This window comes from Barbus barbus (assembly GCF_936440315.1).
Source record: "Barbus barbus genome assembly, chromosome: 35".
NCBI classification, from domain to species: Eukaryota; Metazoa; Chordata; class Actinopteri; order Cypriniformes; family Cyprinidae; genus Barbus; species Barbus barbus.
The window spans coordinates 13,813,180-13,837,006 of record NC_136763.1 but is presented as its reverse complement, the minus strand read 5'-3'; the positions used below and the strand labels follow the sequence as shown (position 1 = coordinate 13,837,006).

The window sequence follows — 23,827 nt, the reverse complement described above, 5'->3', positions numbered from 1 at the left end:
AGTAATACAGACTGCAGTAGGACTTAATCCTGTGCTCAGAAACGCTGCTGTATTCGGCAATATTCCTTCCATTCCTTAATCCCAAGACTTTTACCAACCAAACACAGAGAAATCCCTGGAGCTGTCTGAGCTCAACACTGCTCACCTGCCGACAGCCGACTGCCTCACAAGGTCACACTGCTGGCCAACACTTTGTGGATTTTTCTATCTTTTATCAGTACCTCACATTTTACAGGACGTTTTGACATTTTAGAAACCCCTTAGTGAGTTTAGCTGCGTGTCTTGATGTGAAATCATATTTTTTGCCCTAGAAATGTTTTAAATAATGCAGGAAGGTGGTGTATAGCCTTCAAAACTAATAGAAGTAACAGAAAAAAATGGATTAAATCTGTATCCAGTATTTTAAGAGCTAATTGGCAGAAGTAGTGTTCTCATGAGGCAAAAAGATACAGAACAGCGCTCGCACCTCATATGTTATCACCTAATGAAAACCAACAACTGTTTTTACATGATAGATATCCATAAGAATGACCTGTAATTATCAGTGTTCCTTTCCTGTGGTGCTGTTCTTTCTTTCTTTCTAGAAAAATGGTAATTACACTAGTCTTATAATTTCTTATGCTGATAAAATGGTTTTGAAACACAAAGACAAGTTAACTGTGGTACCTACTGTGGAGTATAAATGAAGGTGTTTACAGAGGCACGGCTTGCGGATTACATCTCAGACTGATTTGCTTTTCATATAGGCCTAGTATTCACCAGTGTTGGCTAGTAACTAGTTGCATGTAAAGGTTTTACATAATTGAATTACAAAATAAATGTAACTGTAATTTGTTACAGTTACTGAGAAGAAATGTGTAAGTAAATCACAGTTACTTATGAAAATCTTAACAATTACAAATAGGGTTACAGCTGAATATTTTCTGTAAAAAGCTATGATATGGTCAGCGCTGATAGCCTCGTGGGCAGTGTGTTGACATACAGCTCTGTTGTGCTATGGGCGTCCCAGGTTCGATTCCTGAATCGAGGACCTTTTTCCACCAACTACACTACTTATTACATTCCATAACCTATAACATTCCCAAAGTAGCCTTCCCAACACTGATATTCACCTGGAGATTTTTCATAGTTCTATGCTTGTAAAGGAGATGTAGTTATCACAGCTTTTGCAGATGTTAGAATTTAACATTTTGAAGGCACCTCCAAAATCTCTGGATTAATAGAAAATCACACATAAGTGTTTATGACCAGATATCATAAATGTAGCAAATTAAGAACCACATGTGAAAGTACCCAAAATCTGATTTTCTATGTGCCACATTGTACTTTGAAATACCATTTTTGCAAAGAGACTCATTTGTTGCATTAATAATTGTTGGGGCGAGCTGAAAAGTCTGTTGCAACCACATTTAAGCAAGGCCAAAATTTCTAGATGAGAATGTAAGTCAAATACAAACTGGGGGGATTTCAGCTTTTCACGCTCACAAGTCACAATACAGATATAATCCTGGGTTTCAAATGCAAAACCTCAGCACAGAAAATCCTCTTGTGTTACTTCTAGAGTTGGGACACAATTTACCTTTGAATTGAGCACTGAAACAGCAATATCTGATGACGAACACCAAATACATGTTTTCAATTCCTTTTTGTTTATTCTCAAGCATTTATTGAGGAGCCATGGTGGATTGAAATAGAATTGCTTTTTTTGATATAACATGGTTTTAGTTTTATTTAATTTTTTTTGCTATATAAGAAAAATGGTTGGGTTTTTTTTGAGACGGTTGCAATGATTGAAAGAGGTGGGAAGATCCAACATCTGTTTGTGGATTTGAACTTGCTTTGTGCCTATTCCTCCACTCCTGTGAAAAAAATCAAATGAACGCACTGACCCATTTTCCTTTTCCTCTTCCCCCTCCCGGTCCTTTCTGCCCCTACGTTTCAGTCAAGCAGCGTTGTTCAAAAAGCAGAAAAACAGCACACTAACACAATGCGTGACCTTGAACGTTTTCATTTAGCATGGGAATCATAACTGACCCAATAGCCTAAATACAGTTTATTAATATAAAAGTGTTAGTGTACTCTTAATTAACAAGAATCAAGAGTCATTAAGACCGCTTACAGAAGTGAGGCTTCCATATGGAAGATGTGATGTTTACTTAAAGACACAGTCCACCCAAAAATGAGTTTTGTCATCATCTACTCATCCTCATGTCATTCAAAACCTGTATGATTATTTTCCAGGTATTTTGAATGTTTCAGGTGTATTTGTCCACATAATGAAAGTCAGTAGGGTTCAAAACAACACCATTGGACCCCACTGACATTCATTGAAAAACAACAACACTGAGACATTCTTCAAAATATCTTTTTTGTGCTCCACAGTTGAAAGAAAGACATCCGCTTTTGGAATGAAATGAGGCTAAGTAAATGATGTCAGAATTTTCATTTTTCATTTCACCTTGCCATTATTCTAACACTTATTTAAAGTTAGTCTTTAAAAGCTCTGTTGCCCCAGCATAGACGACAGTTCTTCTGTCCATTTCACCATCTGTGTAAAATCCATGTGACACTTTTTTTTTTTTTTTTTCAGCCCCTAGTATTTTGTGCACTTGAATTAAAGAGCGTATGAATGCATGTATGCTGAAACAGGAGGGGGTGTTGACATGCTTCAATAGTGCCCTGAAAGTTTCCCAAAAGACTGCGATGAACAGCTGGGTTAACTGGGACTAGCGCCAGAGGCCCGGCCAGGGCACTTCAGAGAACAGAGCAATTGAGCCACGCAAGACTGCAGCCCGGATGCCGGCGGGACTGAGAGGCAGAAAGCCAAAATCAGAGTGTCGCTGACTTCATGATGCTGAAGAAATGCGCATTGTTATATATTAGTTGGATGTAATGCGTAAAGTGGCTCATTCAGCTTCATGTCATTGATTTGAAGTCTCAGGCTAGTTACAAGGTATAGTTAACCCCAAAACAAAAATTGTCATCTTTCAAGTTGTTTCAGACCTGTATGAGCAGAAAAGATGGTGTTTTGAAGAATGATGGTTTAAAAAAAAAAAAAATATGGCTACCATCAACTTTTTTGGTTACCAACATTTTTCAAAACATCTTTTTGTTAAGAGAAGAAAGAAACTTGGGTGAGCAAATGATGGCAGATTTTCTGTTCTGGTTTCTTGGTGTTTGTGCTGGCTGACTGAGACATATACTGTATGAATATAAAAATGATCAATATCCATCTGTGTGGCCCTGTGTTCAGAATGTGTGGTTCTGGTCAACAAAAGACCAGAAATTGTGGGAACAGGATTTTGAAGCTTTAGTTCTTCTGGCACTCAATGGGCCATGACTATTAATTCTTTAGGGGAGACTGTAAAGATGAATCAGTAAATAACAAACAGTATTGTATGAAAGAATGCATAAACAAGGTCTGTGGATGAGTTATTATCATTATGTGAGCAGATCCGTATAGAATTAAATAGACTGAATACTTCCAAGGCACTCACGTGGTAAGATAAAAAGCCTTTAATGTACTGGGCTTAAATCATTACAAAATTGTTAAAAGTAGATCTACGCGTTTCGGCAGATTCGTGTAGACTTGAATAGTTCTGAATAAAAATAACAAACCTGTCAAATCACATTAAGAGTGTTAGTGTCTTAGTTTGCTGTAACAGTACCATATTAATGTGCATTATGTCAAATGAATGAATTAATCTCCTTTCTTCTCTTCTCTCAGGAGTTTGCTACCCTGACTAAGGAGCTGAATTTGTGTCGAGAGCAGCTTCTAGAAAAAGAGGAGGAGATATCTGAGCTTAAAGCAGAGAGGAATAATACCAGGGTGAGTATGTGTTTGTGTGTGTTAAAGTTACAGGTCATCCCAATACAATCGTTACAATCCAGACGGCTGTGTTTTGTCCAAGTATTTTGTTTTGTTTGCTGTGAGGGTTTAAAACTGAAAATCATACTTTTTCTGTCATGGAAAAAGTAGCTGCAGAGCAATGTGAAAATTCTTAACCATAAATGTGGTGCTTTGCATTATTATCATTAGCATAAGTCAGCTATTGATAGCATTATGTCCACTACTGTTCAAAAGTTGTAGGTCAGTTTTGGGTCACTCAGCAAAATGAAAATTATGTCATTAATCACCCTCATGTCGTTCCAAACCCACAAGACCTTCGTTCATCTTTGTAACACAAATCAAGATATTTTGGGTGAAATCTGAGAGCTTTCTGATCTTCCAAAGACAGCAAGGGAACTACCATGTGCATGGCCCAGATAGGTAGTAAGGACATTGTTAAAATAGTCCGTGCGACTCTTGTGAATGCGTGTTGAAGACTGGCACAGAAGAGAATAAATTGTTTGAATAAAGTTGTTATTTTTGTTTTCTTTGTGCACAAAAGTATTCCCGTTGCTCCATAAAATTAAGGTTGAACCACTGATATCACATGGACTATTTTATCAGTGTCCTTACTACTTTTCTGGACCTTGAACGTAATAGTTGCGCTGCTGTCTATGGAGAGTCAGAAAGCTCTCGGATTTCATCAAAAATTTCTTAATTTGTGTTCTGAAGACGAACGTAGGTTTTACGGATGTGGAACGATATGAGGGTGAGTAATTATTGAAAGAATTTTCATTTTTGGGTGAACTATCCCTTAAAATGAATCAAACATGACTGTAAATACATTTATAATGTTGCAAAAGATTTCTATTTCAAATACATTTGTTTTTTTTTTGGATTTTCTGTTCATCAAAGAATCCTGAAAATATGTTTGATAATTATAACAAATGTTTCTTGAGCACAAAATCAGCAAATCAGAATGATTTCTGAAGGATCATGTGACACTAAAATGAAAATTCAGCTTTGCCATCACAGGAATAAATTACATTTGAAAATAAATAGAAACTGAGTAGAAAATATATATTTTAAATTGTAATTATATTTAATAAAATAACTGTTTTTACAGTATTTTTAATCAAATAAATGCAGCCTGAGTGGACATAAGAGACTTACAAAACCATTAAAAAATTCTTACCAAACCCAGAATTTTGAATGCTAGTGTATGTTCTAGGGTTTGTGAGACTACTCATTTTTAATAGTCAGCAACTAGTTCTCCTGAAAATTAGTCTGTGGGTAAATGTTTATGTAAATGCTTCGCCATACATTGCGCCGCGTAAGCAGTCTTTATGTTTCTGGCAAGGCCGAGGCTGAGAGATTGTGTGAATGGAGAGAATGTTCACACAGCTGAGATGATACGGGTGAGAAATGGAAGTGTGTATATCTCCATCGCCAGATTCATATTGCTGCATTGTCATGAACATTGCAAAAGATGTTGATTCCCTTGCAGATTCTCTCAGCCCCTAGGCCACACTTGACTTGCTTCAGGGGGAGATTTGCAAGAATTTTGGCTTGTACGGTATGTGAGCAGCCCAGATAAGCTCAGACCATCTATTGTTGCAGTGCCAGTTTGTTTTACTTGCAACGTGATTTTCTATTGTAAAGCATCCAAAGTTGACTATATTTTCACTCTTGAGTGATTCTGAAAGTGCACTGGGCCATTATATGTGACTATGCATAGCTTATGAGTATCAGTAATCACAACTGAACAAGCACAATTAAAATCATATTGTCCAGAACGATAGTCGATAGATGTGTTAACGTGTGCCTGTGTGTTTCTGCTGTTCTTTAGCTACTTTTAGAACACTTGGAGTGTCTGGTGTCACGTCACGAGCGTTCGCTGAGGATGACTGTGGTGAAGAGGCAGGCTCCTCCGCCGTCCGGGGTTTCCAGTGAGGTGGAGGTGCTCAAGGCTCTGAAATCACTCTTCGAGCATCATAAAGCTCTGGATGAAAAAGTGAGTTTTTTTATAAATTTTGTCTTGTAATTAGGGCTGCATGATATTGGAAAAAAACTGACATTGGTATATTTTGTTTTCCTGTGGTATATATTGCGATATGAAAATACAGGAATTTTCACCAGATGACTTAAATAGTTGAATCATTAGTCGAGTGATTTTATTGGAGAGTGCATCTGCATTCTGAATTCCAGAAATGTTGAGACGTTTTTTAAATTTGAATAAAATGAAAACTAAAATAATTTCAAATCACATGAGCCAATATTTTATTCAAAATAGAACATATATAACATAACAAATGTTTAAACTGAGAAATCTTTCAATTTTATGCACAAAATTAGCTCATTTCAAATTTGATGCCTGCTACAGGTCTCAAAATAGTTGGGACGAGGGCATGTTTACCATGGTGAAGCATCTCCTCTTCTTTTCAAAACAGTTTGAAGACATTTGGGCATCGAGGTTATGAGTTTCTGGAGTTTTGGTGTTGGAATTTGGTCCCATTCTTGTCTGATATAGGTTTCCAGCTCTATCAGACAATAAAGGTTAATAATGAAATAATTTACTTCTGAGAGACTCTGCCTCTCTAAAGCCCGGCTCACACTGTGCGATTTTGGCCACGATTTGTTCGTCTGAGACAAATTTTGAAAATCCTAAAAGATTCCTATAATCCTAGGCTAAAATCGGTTGTCTAGATCGCTGGTTTGACATGTTCACCGACAGCCGATTAATGGCCTTTGCGATCAATTTTTTCCTCCGATTAAATTCTGGCAGTGTCAGAAGATTTCAGACTCTTTCCTGCAGTGTGACATCTCCTATGACGACCGTCAAACCAAGAACCAATAGGAGCACTGAACTTGATGACGCAATTAGCACGACAACTTCAAACCATTCATTATTTGTAAAAACAATATATGTACAAAGTAAAGTTTACTTAAAGTTTATTTATTAAGGGGCAGGATGTTTAAACCCGAATAACAAAATTACCTCAAGTTCGCTCTGTAGAACTGGAAGTCCATAAAGTCCTCTTTTGCCCAGCCATGACTTGCTCCACACACGTCGTCTTTTTCGTTACATCAAGGCATGTAATTAATAAAACTAACGCTACATGTTGCTGTTGTTTGCTAGCTACCATTATAGCGAGAGAACGCGGGTCACGTATCGATGACGTAAAACTCCGGACAAGTCTTCTCGAGTACATCCGTTTTTGTAAAAAAAAAAAAAAGGTACGTCCGGTTTTTGTCGCGTCTTGACTGTCGTACAGTCTGACATTAAGATTAAGACAACTGAAATCCCACAGTCTGACATGGGGATCATGTTCGTACAGTGTGACAAGCAGCAATCGCAAAAAACTATTAAAAATCGCACAGTGTGAGCCCGGCTTAAGACATTTTATAGCTAATCATATTACAGACCTGATGTCAATTAACTTAATTAGTTGCTAGATGTTCTCCCAGCTGAATCTTTTCAACATTTCTTGCTTTTTCAGCCCTTAGTTGCCCCCGTGCCAACTTTTTTGAGACCTGTAGCAGGCATCAAATTTGAAATGAGCTCATTTAGTGGATAAAAGTGTAAAATTTATTTGTCTTTTATTTTATTTTTATATTTAATGTGAATAAAATATTGGCTCATGTGATTTGAAAGTTTTTTTTTTTTAGTTTTCATTTTATTCAAATTTAATTCCGGAATTCCGGTTGTAAAAATTTGAAGTGATTTTTACTCATTTTTTAAGCGTGAAATAATTTTAGGGCTGAATGGTTTGGAAAGTACTTAAAAAAATAAAAAATTTGTTCATACTTTGACTCCACAATCCCATTGTTTTTGACCAATTAAATATGACTATAAAATAATTCTTATTATAAAATAATGAACAAAATAAGAAAAATATTTCAAAAATATGGTAATAAAAAATCTAACTTTAATTCACTTTAATAATAAGTACTAATATTTACATTTTCATTTCTTTGTTTTCAAATGGTAAACATCTAGCTTTTATTTTGATGGGTTGTTGACAAAATAAATATGCATTTCTAGGTTCAGACTGAAGCTTGGCACTATGTGCACATGATATCAGTGTCTCATCATGGCTTGATTCACAGTAAATGAACTGTTCTGAGATGCTGAAACACTGAATCATTAACTACCCATATGTAAATGCTGTACTTCACTTTAAAAAGTAAGGCTTACAGTATGTTAATTTAATTAAATCACAGCCATCGCGATTTGACAATCAACTAAGCTATTCTGCGATATCGATTATATTTTGATTATATCTTGCAACCCTACTTGTAACATTTTAAAGACACAAATGAATGCTTTTCATTAATGCAAAGTCTGTCTATGTAACATTAGTAGTAGTTAATCACATGACTGGAATTGGAATGAATGCTGACAGGGCTTTGTTGGCATGTGTAAATTTGGCTATTAAAGTCTTTTTTGTTTTTCATTTGCACAGGTGCGTGAAAGGTTACGGGTGGCTCTTGAAAGGGTGACTACATTAGAAGGACAGCTGGCAGCCGCAGCTCAGGAGGTACGTCCGTGTGTGTGTGTGTGTGTGTGTGTGTGTGTGTGTGTGTGTGTGTTTAGGTATGCATGCGCACTGGTATGGATTTGCTGATCTCATTAACATCTGTCCAATGAGCACCTGCCCCCCGCTGTCAACCCAAGTAGGAAATGCACGCTGCCTGATTTCATCACTCACATGCTGCTGAGAGTTCAAGCAAAGCCAATGCATGTGACATGCTTTAGATTTACACTGATAACAAAAAAGTGTTGGCAACACACTTATTCACTGCACTTCTTCTAAGTGAATGTTTTTTTTGTATCATAATTTATTGCTTTTAATTTGATTCCCTAATTGGTCTCTATGTAGCCTAATTTATAATTTTTTTTATTAATTTCATGTTTTAATTGGTGATGTAACATTTGTGAATAAAACTAATATGAATTCCACATGCCATTCATGTACCTTACATTTTAATATTTTAGTAATAAAAATACTTTTGATTTTACTAAAATGTAAAATACAAAAAAAAAAAAAAAAAAGAATGGCCCAGTTTTGCACTCTCCCATTGAATAAATCTTCACATCATTCATAACCGTCTAATACGGGTCAGTCACCATGTGTGAACACATTGAAAAAAAGCTATTTTTCTGTCATCCGTTGAGTAAGAGGAGTCTTTGGCTGCGGCCTGCACTGCAGAGGTGGGATGTGAGGTGGCCTCTGGGTGTCATGATGCTGCGTTATGACCAACGGGAAGATTTTATGCTGTCTCAGTACAAACAGGACCTAATGCTGCAAAAGGAACAAAGGAAGTGGTCATCACCACTGTTGGGGAATTGATTTTGAAACTACCAGGCTATGAGCTAATTATAATTTGAAGTACTATAGTTGAACTACAGTTAGGCAATTCACTGTTTTTTTTTTTTATGTAAAAGCCATTACGGACATTTTTTGGGGGGGTGGGGTATTCAAGTCTTCCAAATAATTATATTTTTAATGTTCTCTCATCATTTTTTCATCCATTGAAAGTCTATGCAGCTGCAGTGACTGCAAATATGTAGCAACTCAAATATTTTCTCATTGTAAATAAAGAAACTACTGTTAAAACTGGATGATGGGCATTTTGTAAAAATAAATAAAAAGGTAATTTGATTGCTGAAATATTATAATGTAAGGTACAAATAATGAGTATGAATGGCAGGTAAAATGTATATTTTATTTTGTTTGTTTTATTAATTATGATACACACACAAAAAAAATACATACTAGTTCAAACTGATTCCATAGAATGAATGTGACTCTCCAGTGCTACACCATTTAGGATGATCCAGTTCACTGAAAATAATAAAACGTTAAAATCGGACCATTTAGGTGAGCATGATTTATCCCTCAGCTCAGATACTAAAACAGTGATGTAGCATTTGGTTGCATTACTCTGACCAAATTGGTCCTTGTGGTGGATTATATGTCATAAAACTCTTAAAACACAATCTTTCTTTCATCCCTTCCTCCCACACCTGATTGTATTGTCCTCTTACCGGAGATAAAGAGACTGTAATGCTGCGGATTCTTCACACTATTTTGTAGCTGTCTTGAATGTTGCTCTACAGTAGAGGGTTTTGAGGGATTCTTGTGAAGCGGTGTCTTGTCAGCCTCCTCTAATGCTCTAATACAAACGAGCTATAATAAAGAGAGCCTTGTGAATATGTAAATCACATCCCTTCATCCAAATACTGGCATGCAAATGAATGTGTACATATTTTAATTGTCTTTCTCCAATTTTCACATTCAGTGTGTCTGATATGCGAGGATTCAAATGCAAATGGCCCACCAGTATTTCATTAATACCTTAATAACATGCAGCTTTTAAGCACAATGATAAGTTAATTCCTCAAAATGGGTAGTTTGTGTAATCTTATCTCCCACAAGACTCCTAGCCAGCCTTAAGAAGACAGGAACAGTGCTCAAATGCTATTAGGAGGAACACTATTAAATCCCACTATCACCCAAAATGTTCATCTTCATAATGTGCAATTGGAAAAAAATGAAGATGTGCACCATTGCCTCTGCCGCGCTTCGTGAACAGTAATCGTGCTATGCCTCATTTGATGTAGCATGAATGTTGTGTGGAGTGTGGTACTGTAGGTTAGTTTAACACATTTAACAACCTGTATAGAGTGACTTTGATACGTTTTTTGTTTATCTAGGTGGTCATGTTGAGACAGAGAAAGGATGGACAGACGGATGGAGATGCTGTGGACAGGATAGACAGCTCTAAACCTACATGGAAGGTACATGTGCTGTAGTTCTTTAAAGTTGGATTAGCATAATTTGAATATTTTAATTTTGGGTAGTGCTTAAAATAGTCTTTAATGTAGTTTTATTCTAAGACCTTTTAAAGCTGAATCTTTGTCAGGACATTCTGTACATTATTCTGTAAATTATAATGTTCAGTTCTGACACAATGCAAATGTCATGCCAAAGTAAACTATTGCTCAAAAGTTTAGATTTATTTATTTATTTGTTCAGTGGTTGGAAAGAAATAATACTTTTATGATATATGAATAATACAAATACTAATATAATAATAGCTTTAATGTTACAAAGAATATTCTATTTCAAATAAAACTTTCTTTTTATAATAGAATCCTGAAAAATGTATTACGGCTTCCACAAAATAATTTGCAGCACAACTGTTTTCAACATTTCTGAAGGATCATGTGACAAATTAAACTTTGCCATCACAGAAATAAATAAAATGTTTAAACATTTAAATGCAAAAGTTTTTTTTTTTTTTTATTGTAATAGTATTCCACAGTATTATTGTTTTTACTGTTTGCACAAATAAATGCAGCTTTGGTTAGCGTAAGAGACTTTTAAACGTTAGTGTATGACCCCATAGGTTTTATCATTACTTACACCTTGCAACAGTTTATATCTGAGGCACTTGTCCAAAAGGGATCCCTCCTGCTCTAATACCTCTCTCACAGATGGTATTTTCTTCGCTACTGAGAAATAAACTGCATTGATTATGCGCCAAGTGCTTTTGCCCTTCGACCTTCAGCACAGGCTGCTAAATTGTCTCCTGTCTCTGAGTGTGACTCACTTCTAGCAGTCAGCAAGCCAACAGGAGTCTGGTCAATCGGAGAATTGTGAATCGCTCTTAATCTTTGATCCTGTGGTTCATTGTTTAAATATCACCTGATCTTTTATTTATGTATGTGAAATGCTATTTATTGATTTTCTGTAATAAGAGATTTTTTTCAGTGCGGCAATATCGATTTGCTCATTAGTACACAAAATTAGTTTGAGAGCAGATATTAGATTGTGGTTTCATTATGAAAGCCTGTCTTTAAAGTCAGCATGAAAAGAAAAATCTACCCTATTTTATGTTTCTATCTTTTTTAAATGCTTGTTATAAAGCTAATTTTGAAAAATACATTCATGTGCATGTTCAATAAAAAATAAATAAAAAAACAGACCTTTTTTTTTAATATATATCAGATCTGATGCTGTTTCAACTATTCATCCCGTCTATAAAGACGAACTTGTTGAACATGCTTTTCTTTTTATGTTAATGTATTTCCAATTGAAACAGGAGGTTGTGGCAAGATTTAAAGGTATTAAATTTGTATATATTTACTAAGAGATATAGAATATTGTTTTTTAGCTTTTAGGAGTGTTGTAGCAGATGAGCTTATACGTAACAGACTCCAAATAATAAAAACTTATAAAAAAAATGTAAAAAAAGAAGCTGATGGTTGATTGTCAGACAGTCAGTGTTCTGTGTCAGCATTTTTCTGAAAGGTTACTGAATCCGAAACGGTAGCTAAAACTGCTTCTAATGAGGAAGAACATTGCCCTGCTGACTGTTTGATACTTCACCGTGTCTCTTCAGCAGTTTGTGTTTGTGTGTGTGTGTGTGTGTGTGTGTGTGTGTGAAGCTCTTTAAGTTCTCTACTTGTGCCATTTATTAATAGAGCTCTTCCAGATGTCATTCATGTTCTGGCTTTTCGGAGTTTATTTTAGATCATCACTGTCATATATTATATATAAGTAGTCGGAAGGAAATGTGGACTGAGAAATAATTTTATATATATATATACAGTATATATATAAAAAATATATATTTTTTAATATATATATATAGGGGAAGGATAACTCTGATGGCTACTATAATAATTTCTATAATTGTACTTTAATAGAACTAGAGCAAAACATGTTTTGGTGGCTTTCTCCTGGGTGTTGTTTTAGTACCTGAAAGGTTGCGTTTCGTAATATTACACCTTCAGAGGAAGATAATGAAAATGCCTGCAGGCTTTTCCCAAACATACCTTTTTTGTGAAATGTACAATTTTAACAGAAATGTCTTAAATTTGTGTAAATTTACAGTTGACTTCAAACTGCATGTGTGATTAGTAACAATGAATCATATAGAGCTGGATGCAGAGGATGAAAGCAGACAGAAGTAGATGGCCAGAGACGGCAGACGTGGTCCAGACTGTGTGTTTCTCTGGAGAGCTGGCTCAAGCCTCCCTGGAGGGCAGAAATATGGCTGATAGTCCCTGCGGTTCATGGCTCATCAAATACTTGAAACAAAGTTTAGCCTGTCAAAGGCCGACATGGGTTTTTCTGCAGTCTCCCAGTAGAGTGACTGAGAGGGTTCTGCAAAATTTCTGATAAAGCTATGAAGGTCAAAGATCATAGCATATGAGGGCGTTTTAAGAATGGGCGTTCTGGACCATGTGGACTTTTCATGTGGGAGTAATACTCCCATGAAACACATTTTTCTGTGTAATTTCCAACACATTTCAAATTATGTATTGCATTTAATAGCATTCCCTAGTAAAATGGTTTTGTAAATTGACACATTGTTTCATAGATTGTTTCAAAAAGCATCCTAGATCTTGCTAAGTATAATTTCATATCTGGCATTTAATATGTCCCAAATACACACATTAGTTATTTATAAATTTTATTTATTTATGTGATAAAATGATTTGCATTTAGTATTTGAAGTCCATATTTTGATGAAGTTTTTTCAAATGTTTTTCAATATTTCAATTGTCTTCTTCTTTTTTTACAATTTATCTTTATTATAGGCAAAATTGTTGGATAATGCTGTTCAGTGACAAGGGTAAAACAATTTAATCAATCCATACAGACATTTGAAAATTTTTACACCTTTTGAAAATATTTTTACCGCCATTTAAAGCACAAATAAGTGATAGGTAAAAGTCTTTTGTTTTATAAAGGTAAGTTAAAGGGAAGGGAAGTCGTGGCCTAATGGTTAGAGAGTTGGGCTCGTAATCCAAAGGTTGCGGGTTCGAGTCTCGGGCCTGCAGGGATTGTAGGTGGGGGAGTGAATGTCCAGCGCTCTCTCCACTCTCAATATCACGACTGAGGTGCCCTTGAGCAAGGCACCGAACCCCCAACTGCTCCCCGGGCGCCGCAGCATAAATGGCTGCCCATTGCTCCGGGTGTATGTTCACGGTGTGTGTGTGTTCACTGCTGTGTGTGTGCACGATGGATGGGTTAAATGCAGAGCACGAATTCAGAGTATGGGTCACCATACTTGGTAGTATGTCACTTCACTTAAATCTCATTGTTTTAATCAAATTTGGTTTGTAGTTCAAGATAGCACCTGCTAATAAAATAGTAGAATTTTTTTAATGAAAAATGGGGTTTAAATGTTAAAAAATGTGAGAGACAAGAAATTATAAATGAGTTGTCTTTGGCAGGCTGCCTGCTGTGTTTCTGAATCTCTGAGCTCTCTCTGAAGAATTATTTAATTAACAGCATGTAATTCAGTTTAATGCCGAGAAGCACATCAGTGCCAATCAGCATTACTGACATCCACAAACAAATTTGGTCCAAAACATTTCAGAAAGGCCTCCTGTAAAAGGCCTTTTGTCAGCTTTACAGTAGTGATATAGAGTTGAGCACCCCCATGTGCCCTCATTAAATGTGCCTTTATGGAATTCTCCTGTAAGCCCTGAACTGGATGTTTCAGTTTTGAGAAAGCAGACAGTTTTTGGGGAAAAGATACATCTAACCCAAGTTGTATTTTTGTTTGCAAATCACTAGTGTGGAGGTTTTAATTTGCTCAGCTGTATAAAGTAGGTGGATGAAATGCACGGTCACGATATGATGCATTCGAGAGAACCTCTGAACTCCTGAGGCCATAATTGCAGTCAAGCTGTTTAACTTGCTGAGTGTGTTCTTCAGACTCTGACTCAGCATATTTTGCCACTCTGAAAATTAATTTAGAAGTTTATTTTGGCATTCTGAAGCTCATTTGGGAACCTAAGTGGAAATCAGGGGACCGATACACAAGTTTTAAAATTCTCGACTAAGTCTCCATTGCATCACTAACATACCTTTGTGTTTGTGACAGAGGCTTCCTAATGGCTCCATCGATGCCCATGACGACACCAGCAGGTGTCTGGAGCTGCAGGAACTCCTGGATAAGGCCAATAAGGAGCTGGCCCAAAACAGAGAGCGGATCAGTGGCCTGACCAATCGCATGTCTGAGCTTGAGACGGAACTGGCTACCTCCCGCAAAGACCTACTGAAGAGCGAGGAGCTGAGCGCCAAGCACCAGAGGGACATACGCGAGGTTAGAATGATTGGGGAGAGAAGAAAGGGACAGAATGGGGACAGAGCGATGAGGGCTTGTTTTAGGGAAGATAAAACATTGGGCCGTGAGGACATTTTCTCAACAGCTTTATTTTTGTTGAGAGACAGAAGGTTGCAAATAATGCAATTATGACTCATTCCCTGGCAAGGTCTAAAGATTTAGGGTATTTAAAGGAGCTGTTCTTCCAAAAATAATTTACTTTGCAAACTACTATTAGTTATTGTGTATGTGTATATGTATATGTATATGTATATGTATATGAATGTATAAGTGTGTATGAGGAGGACTTTGCCTCCTCATTTCAGGACACCAATGCGCATCGCTGATGTCTGTCATTCAAGTTATGGCTTTCTGATTAAAAATAATTATTAAACATTCACAGGTGAAGCATTCACAATAGGATCAATAAGATGCATTAAGAAAATTGACTCTAACGGTGCTTTCTCACTAGCATTAGGTGCGCACCCGGGTTCATTTGATGTCAGAGTTGGATAATGCGAATGCTGTTTTCTGAACTCAAATGCAGGTCTCCCACATTCTTTTGAATCATTACAGTCACAACTATTTAGACACATGAGCTGTTCTGTGTTAAAGGGGTCATATGATGCTATTTTAAAGATCATTATTTTTGTATTTGGTGTAACCGAATATGTTGACATGCTTTAAAATTAAAAAAACAAATTATTTTTCAAATACTGTACATTATTGTAGTTCCTCTATGTTCAGCCTCTCTCAAATGCATCGTTTTCTACAAAACCCCTCCAACAAGTGCAGTCTGCTCTGATTGGCCAACTGACCCACCCGAACACCACAAGCTTATTTCGGAAATGTAGCCAGCCTTGTACTCTACTAGGTTCACGAAACTGTCATCCATAAAATGTGTTGCACAAATTCGAACATTTGGGTTGTGCTGTTGTGTTGTAAACAAGTCTTAACCAATGATTCCTAATTGCATCTACTTTCGGAAGGCCAAATAAAGTGCTTTTGCTTTCGCATAGAAACAGCCTCTCCTTGACATGGCTGCATCAGCACTACTGCGGTTACTGAAACCACGCCTTCTTTCTTTGCGTGAACATTTGGGCGGCATTACGCAAATATTTCCACATCGTGACGTAGACATGTGAGGGCGTGTTTGAATGAGCCGTTTTAGGGGGCCGTGGACAAGTATTAACTTTTATAAAGAATATCTCTTTGGGTTTGAGACTTTAGTCTTTGCAACTTTAGGGATCTCATCTATGCACGAACAGCTTGTAATACTCCAAAGAGAAAGGAAAACTTGAAATCGCATCATATGACCCCTTTAACACTGTGCAAACAAATCTAAATGTTCAGTTCCATCCATTCATTTTGACTTCTTCTGCATAAACGTTACCTAGCATTAGAGATAAACAGCTGCCACTTTGGCACAAATGTACTCTGGTACTGAACCAAAAAACTACCGTGTAAACACAATCCAGTGGGGATAGTGGAGGTCGGATCAAATTCTAGTGAATTTTAATTTTATGCCGATTTTAATCAGTTCCATTGTTTAGATAACTTTTTCATAAGTTGTTGTAGGGTTTTCAAACTTCCCAAGGGTTTTTGTTTTCTCTTACTATGTGCCTGTTTGACAGGCGATGGCACAGAAGGAGGACATGGAGGAGCGAATCACAACATTAGAAAAGCGCTACCTGGCCGCCCAGAGAGAAACCACCTCAATCCATGACCTGAACGACAAGCTAGAGAACGAGCTGGCCACCAAGGACTCACTTTACCGACAGGTATGCCAACCTTGAATCAGGCCTGTGCTGATTTGAAGTTAATTTCAAGTTTGAGCACTGTTGGTCAGTGCTGGTTGATGTCCCATAATGCAGTTGAGATGTTCTAAGAGTCATATTCCATCTGTGCCTGTGCGTATGAAGGGCGCATGTTAGTCAGAGGGGGTTTAATTAGCCCTAAAGCAGCAGATTCATGCTGGAATCCTTTAGCACACTGAGAAGAGGCATGCTGCGAGGAAGCAGGTACCGCCCCTGACTGTTTTAATATCCAGATCTATCAACTGGAGAAAGAAAGAGGATTCCCAAATGCATTGATGTTGGTGCCAGTTTGGACAGAGTGTTTGTTATGAATGCAGTGGGTATAAATATCTCAAAAGAGATGGCTAAATCAAGACATCTGTTCTTGTATAGACAGCATGTGTTTTGTGTTTTTGTGCTTAAGGCAGGGATGTCGTCAGGGGGGGACAACCAGGAACGTTGCTTTGGGTCCTAGCCCACTTATTGGACCCAGGGAGAATTGGGCAGACCTAAAAAAAAAAAGTCCCAGGCCATGTGAATATTCACAGCGGCCCTGTTTAAGCATATGAGAATAAAAAACTGCATTACATCACATTGATATTACAGTGATAGATGTACACTACCCTTAAAAAGTTTGGGGTCAGTAGGATTGTTTTTTTTAAGAAATTAATACTTTTATTAATGAAAGATGTATTAAATTGATTAAAAGTAGCGGTGATGACATTCATAATGTTACAAACAATTTCTACTTAAATTAAATGCTGTTCTTATGAACTTTCTATTTATGAGAGAATCCTGAAAAAATAAAGTTATCACAGTTTCCACAAAATTATTAAGCAGCACAACTGTTTTCAACATTGATAGTAATAAGAAATGTTTCTTGTGCAACAAATCAGCATATTAAAATGATTTCTTAAGGATCATGTGATGCTGAAGACTGGGGCACGTTCAGGTTCAACGCACCACCGTTTCCGTTTAATAAACGTTTTTCACCGTTTTTTCGGGGCTGAACGCAGCCCTGGAATAATGGATGCAGAAAATTAAGCTTTGCCATTACAGATATTAAAACAGAAAGCAGTTATTTTCATTTGTAAAAATATTTCACAATATTATGATCAAATAAATGCAACCTTGGTGAGCACTTAGTGAGACGTTCTCCAAAAACATAAATATCTTAACAACCCCAAACTTTTGAAAATTTTGACTTTGAAACTTGATCATGTGTATGTATTTTGTGTGTGTTTGTACACTGGTGGTTTGTTTTTATGTGCACTTATTTATTTTGTGTTGTATGTGTGCTTCCTGTTTTAAATGTATGTTATGTTTTCGTTCACGTGTGTGTTTTGAGTACCTTGTAACCTTGTGTGGGTCTTACCTTTGTATCTCAATATCTGTGGGTTCTTTTAAAATGGGGGTGTCTACATGAATGTACACCCTCTGTTTGTCTTATTTTTGTGCTGTTTGCATGCACCGTGTCTTTTTATCAGAGCGAGGAGAAGGTGCGACACCTCCAGGAATTGCTGGAGTTGGCAGAACAACGGCTACAGCAGACTATGAGGAAGGCGGAGACTCTGCCCGAGGTGGAGGCTGAACTGGCCCAGAGGGTGGCCGCCCTCACCAAGGCAAGTACTCAGTCGCTCCTCCAGACAACAGTAGCAGAAAAAAATGAGAGAGTCAGTTCTCATTAAATCTAAATCTCTTTCTTGTTAAATGCCCTCTGAGATGGTGATGAAGCAAAGGATAAGGTAAAGAAGGGCGGAAACTGACATCAAAAGATTACACAGCAGGATTAGATATGAGATCAGCAACATAAGATGTTCAAAAGACTTTTTAGCCCACTGAGATATGATTTAGAGAAGCATCTAAAAGTTCTATAATGGGTCAAGGCCCAATTTTAGGTTGTAGGTACATTCTAACTGGATTATGGAAATCAGGAATAAAAACAAATGTTCAAAAAAACAAAAAGTGAATTGCATATTAGGCAGATGTTGATATTAAGCTAAACAATTGACATTAAGCAGATGCCAACATTGTTTAACCAAAGTATTTGTGGTATAATAAATACACCCCATATTACATTAAATACGGTGCTATTTTAGTTTTTAACTTAAATTCAGTTTGATTCCAAGGCAATAGTTTTCATTTTCATTTAGTTTTTTTAGTTTTTTTTCAGTTAATGAAAATGTTCTTTAACAGATTTAGTTTTAATTGAGACTGAAATTTGCTCAATAGGTGAATCACATTTGTGTTATTGTTGATATGTTAATTATCTTTAATATTTTGTACCTATAGAGTTCATGGTACTGTAGTTAAGATTGTTGTTTTCAATAAGCAATGTTGGTGGGTCTTTTCAGTGTTGGGTTTCCACTTGATGTCCAAAGTAAAATCTGGATCTTGAAGCAAAACCAGTTCAGTATCACTTATAAAAAAATTTAAAAAAAAGGTCAGACCTGAGGCCTAGTGTCAGGCAACATGCTTTACAACACTTTGAGCTTTGGTACTCGTGTAAGTTTGAGTCTGACATTATTTTGTCATCCTTTTTCAGCCCTTTTCCCATCAGTTGTGTCCTTTCTCTTCTTATAAGTGTCAAAAAAAGACTAAAAAAATACAGCTGTACTGTATATAATAAAGCACTCCATTGCATCACCACAGGTAGAGCTGATATTTCTCTTCTACAGGCTTCCGTCTCCTTCTCTTGCCAGTTAAGATAATCCTCACTCTGTAGCAGTCACATTTCATTTGAACATCAACTGGAATTGTGGATGACATTGTTTTTCAGAGGCAGCCAAATGTCTTGTAAGAGTGGCAGAGAGGCAGTGGGGTTTTGTTTATAGTCTCGCTAATGTAGTTAATTAAAAATGGGAAGTTTTGTCATTCTCAGTCAGTGGCATCCTGTCATACACTTCATGCTTCAAATAATACAGATCCATGGTTGAACTTAAACCTTAAAAAAAAAAAAAACAGTCTCATAGCTTTATTTTCATTTTAAATATGGTTTTTGAAAACAGATTTGACAAGCATATTTCTGTGACCAATAGAATACAAACAATTAAATTAAATCTCTTTCTTGTTAAATGTGAAGTGTCTAATCTGTGAAGGTTTTTGCCCTGCTGTTGCTTTTTATATTAATGTCGGTGTTTCCTGTAGGCGGAGGAGAGACATGGCAACATCGAGGAGCGTTTGCGCCAACTGGAGGCCCAGCTGGAAGAGAAGAACCAAGAGCTGGGCAGGGTGAGGACTGGGTTGGGGTCATGACACCAAAAGAAAAAGGGATGCTGAGTTTTTCACTGAATGAGTGAATGTTTGATAGAGGAAAGATGAGTTATGAGGGAGTAAATGAGGGAGTGCGAGAGTGACTTTGATTCATTACGCTGTGTGTGTGTGTGTGTGTGTGTGAGAGAGTGTGATTTTGATTTAAGTGCACATAAGAATGAACACTCTAACCAGTGTTTTTTTGTTTGTTTGGTTTTTTGTGAGTGCGTGCGAATGTTCATATGCTTGGCCACAATGTCAACACAAAACTTGCAATAACCCACATCAGATGGTTCCTATTAGGGAAAAGTAAATAAACAACATATCAAAATGAAAATGTAAAATGGTAAATGATTTGCCTGTGTAATGTTTGTTTAGCCATATTGTCCCTAGCAGTTTGTATTACACATACTTATAGGTCACACTTCACAATAGTTACATTAGTTAACATGAACCTGTGCATGAACGTAATAATCTTAGTTTACTGTATATTAATTTCAACATTTACTAATACATTATTAAAATAAAATAAAAAAGTATATTATATAATGGACCTTTATTAACTAACATTAACAAAGATTAAAATATATATTAATATATTGTTACCATAATGGATTCTAAATATATATTTTTAATAATTAATTAAGAAATAATATAATATATTGTATACTATAATATAATAATACGTATATATTAAATATATTTTAATATTATATATTATAATATAATATAAAAATAATATTTAATATACACTTTTTCACTTTTTTCATTTTAACAATAGAATAGTAGTCAATGGACATGCATAACCATAATTTAATGATAAAGTTTTTTTATTTTAAAACCGTAAAAAAAATTTGTTTGGGTTTCAAGGTTATTCTGTAGTTATTTAGATTAGATTTAAATAAAACAATATAAGTATATGGTTTCTGTGTGTGTGTGTTAAGGAAGACGTGTTACCTGTTGCACAGTAGGTCTTGACCAGGCCTGCAGGCGGTGTGTTCGACCTCACTGTGGGCACTCTGCGGCCTGACCGCTCTGATTAGCCTGTGCTGCTTTGTGTCTTCTTCTGTTTTTTACACACACAACAGAGGCAAACAAAGATCGATAGACTAGCACTCCTGTACAAACACACTCACACACACATGCTGCTGCTCTGAGAATATGGGACATTTTTTAGCCTATCTTGCAGATGAATTTCCCCACCCCCCAGTGAGAGCAGAGCTGTAATTGGCTGCTATATTTGGATTTTGAATAATTCATGCATGGCTAATTTCTTTCTGCGTGTAGCTGATGGTTGTAATGACTTAAAGCAGTCAAAGAGAGCCCTTATCCTCCTTCAGCCTTTATTAAACCTTGATACTTACACCCCAGACTGGGCTTGAGCTCCCGTTCTTTCCTGACAGTCACAGTGCTCTGTGTTGACTACATTTTAAAGACCGTTGCCACCAAAAGAAAATTAAGATTTTGTTGCCAGGCAACTGAGTGCCCATATCCAGCCGCAACTTTGTTTAAAAGTCATCACCCCTGCATTCAGCTACAAGGACTGTCATTATTCATTTTCTTGAGGGATTATCCCAAAAGGCACTCTAAACACCCTTAGAAATATGTGAGAAATTAGTTGTAAATGCTGAAGCAAAATGTGAACTCTCAAAGGCAGCTATGTGTTTTAATATCATGAATCTGACTAAAAAAATCAGACATAAAACTCTTAGAACGTGATGACAGTGCTTTAGGGTGTAATACTGCCCTCTATTGGTTCTACTGTACGTAGATTATCAGAAAAACAAATTCCAGTCTAGTTGTACTCTTAAATAAAGGATGTTGTTTCATACTTCCCTTTTTTTCTTTCTTTCTTTTATCTTCTCTGTTCGCTGTCACTCTTTTTCAGGCTCGGCAGAGGGAGAAGATGAACGAGGAGCATAACAAGCGTCTGTCTGACACTGTGGACCGTCTTCTCACAGAGTCCAATGAACGGCTTCAACTGCACCTGAAGGAGCGCATGGCTGCGCTGGAGGACAAGGTACAGATTGTACAATACCTACCTGCACATACTACTGTACACATTTGACCATTTGCTCAGGAGATGCTCAAAGAGTATTGAAGCAAACACACACAGGTCTGACAGGTTTCCCAGGCCTAATTACAGCAGATCTCAGAAAAACATAAGATATTAACGGCTGTTTTCAGGAAAAAATAAATAAATAAATATATAAATATATTATATTACTTAATTTTATTATTTGTAAAATTCCATTATTTAACATTACATTTTTTAAATGTTAAAAGGAAATATTTTTAATAATATATGTAATTATATTTTTTCAGCATTGGCAAATAATTTTGTTTCTTTTTTCTTTTCTTAATGAACAAAAAGAAGATCTTAAGAGCTCATTCATTGTAAAAGATATTTAAATCTATTCATATTTTTTATTTGTAAGAAATTAAATGTTATGTTGATTAATTTTCTTAATGCTCATTTATCTTATGAAACTGTTTGAATTATTATTTACATATTTAAATGATTAATTCATTATTGAAAATAATTTTATATTAATATGTATTTACATATTTACAATCTGCTTCATCCTATAGAGCATCTGGAAATTGCTTGTGGAAAACATAGATATAAAGGTTCCCTATTCTGCTTGAATGAATAGAACCCAGTCTTTTTCTCTTTTGAGCTGTAAGCTAAGATGACAGAAGTGGCCAGATGTGAAGGGACAGGCTGAAGCACCACACGTAGAGAGAGTGTACAGGTTATCTTTGGCACAACGTGCTGCTTAAAGCTTATTCTCAACTTTGTTTGCTTTGTTTCTTCCCCCCATCCCCCCATCAAGAATGCACTCATCCATGACCTGGAGAATTCCCAAAAACAACTGGAAGAGTTCCATCACAACAAGGTACAGTAGCACTGCTCATTAATATCACACAGATCTGCAGAAATAGAACTGCAATAGCCAGAAGTGTTGCAGTTTCAAACGATAACTGGGGGCATTTCTTAATTAACATCAAGTGTTTAAGTTAAGATATTTTTATGAATGTAAAAAGAAGTATGTAAGTGTTTAACCTTTTTTGTTTTTTATTATTTTTACTTTCATTTTATAGTGTCCTGCAATGTGAAAATGTCCTTTTTAAAAGTGCAAATATTTATATAGATTAATATTCAAATTTTTAAGGTTGGTAAGATTTTGTATTGTTTTTAAATGTATTATTATAATTTGTTTTTATTTAAAAGACTTATGCTGACAAAAGCGGCATTTATTTGATAAAAAATACAGTAAAACAGTAATATTGTGAAATATTATTACAACAAATTTTGTATTTTAATATATAGTTTTAAATGTTGTTGATTCCTGTGACGGTAAAGCTGAATTTTCAGCAGCTAAAGAAGCATTTCTTCTTGTTATCAATGGGGCTGCCCCACTGCCCCAGGATTCTTTGCTGAAAAAAAAGTTCCAAAGAACAGCATTTATTCAAAAATATAAATCTTTTGTAACATTATAGATGTCTGTACTGTCACTTTGATCAATTTAATGCATCTTTGAGGAATAAAGTATTAATTTACTTTCAAAAATCTATTTTAAAATGATTATGATCTTATTTTGATCATAATCGTGTGTTCATAAAAGTGTGTTCATAAAAGTGGTTTTCATAATAATGAAAGAATTGACTAATCAAGTGTTTTTTGGTTGTTTAGGAGAGGCTTATTGGGGAGATTGAGAAGTTACGGGCTGAACTCGATCATCTGAAGCGCAGAAGTGGGGCATTTGGAGATGGAACACATCCTAGGTGACATCCAGATTTAAAATGATTATAG

The 23,827-nt window shown here is 36.1% G+C and overlaps 1 protein-coding gene across 1 annotated transcript in view; it reads left to right on the top strand.

The window, feature by feature from the left end:
* The window catches only part of LOC306855266 (liprin-alpha-4-like), a gene marked incomplete at both ends in the record, with an annotated part of 96,358 nt that overhangs the window by 55,068 nt on the left and 17,463 nt on the right, over window positions 1–23,827 (top strand). The window contains 11 exons of the mRNA XM_079393824.1: window positions 3,728–3,829; window positions 5,679–5,843; window positions 8,296–8,370; window positions 10,551–10,634; window positions 14,741–14,962; window positions 16,597–16,743; window positions 18,246–18,380; window positions 19,906–19,989; window positions 21,899–22,030; window positions 22,848–22,910; window positions 23,708–23,799. Of these exons, the coding sequence (XP_079249950.1) occupies window positions 3,728–3,829; window positions 5,679–5,843; window positions 8,296–8,370; window positions 10,551–10,634; window positions 14,741–14,962; window positions 16,597–16,743; window positions 18,246–18,380; window positions 19,906–19,989; window positions 21,899–22,030; window positions 22,848–22,910; window positions 23,708–23,799 (1,301 nt within the window). The remainder of the gene's footprint in view (window positions 1–3,727; window positions 3,830–5,678; window positions 5,844–8,295; window positions 8,371–10,550; window positions 10,635–14,740; window positions 14,963–16,596; window positions 16,744–18,245; window positions 18,381–19,905; window positions 19,990–21,898; window positions 22,031–22,847; window positions 22,911–23,707; window positions 23,800–23,827) is intronic.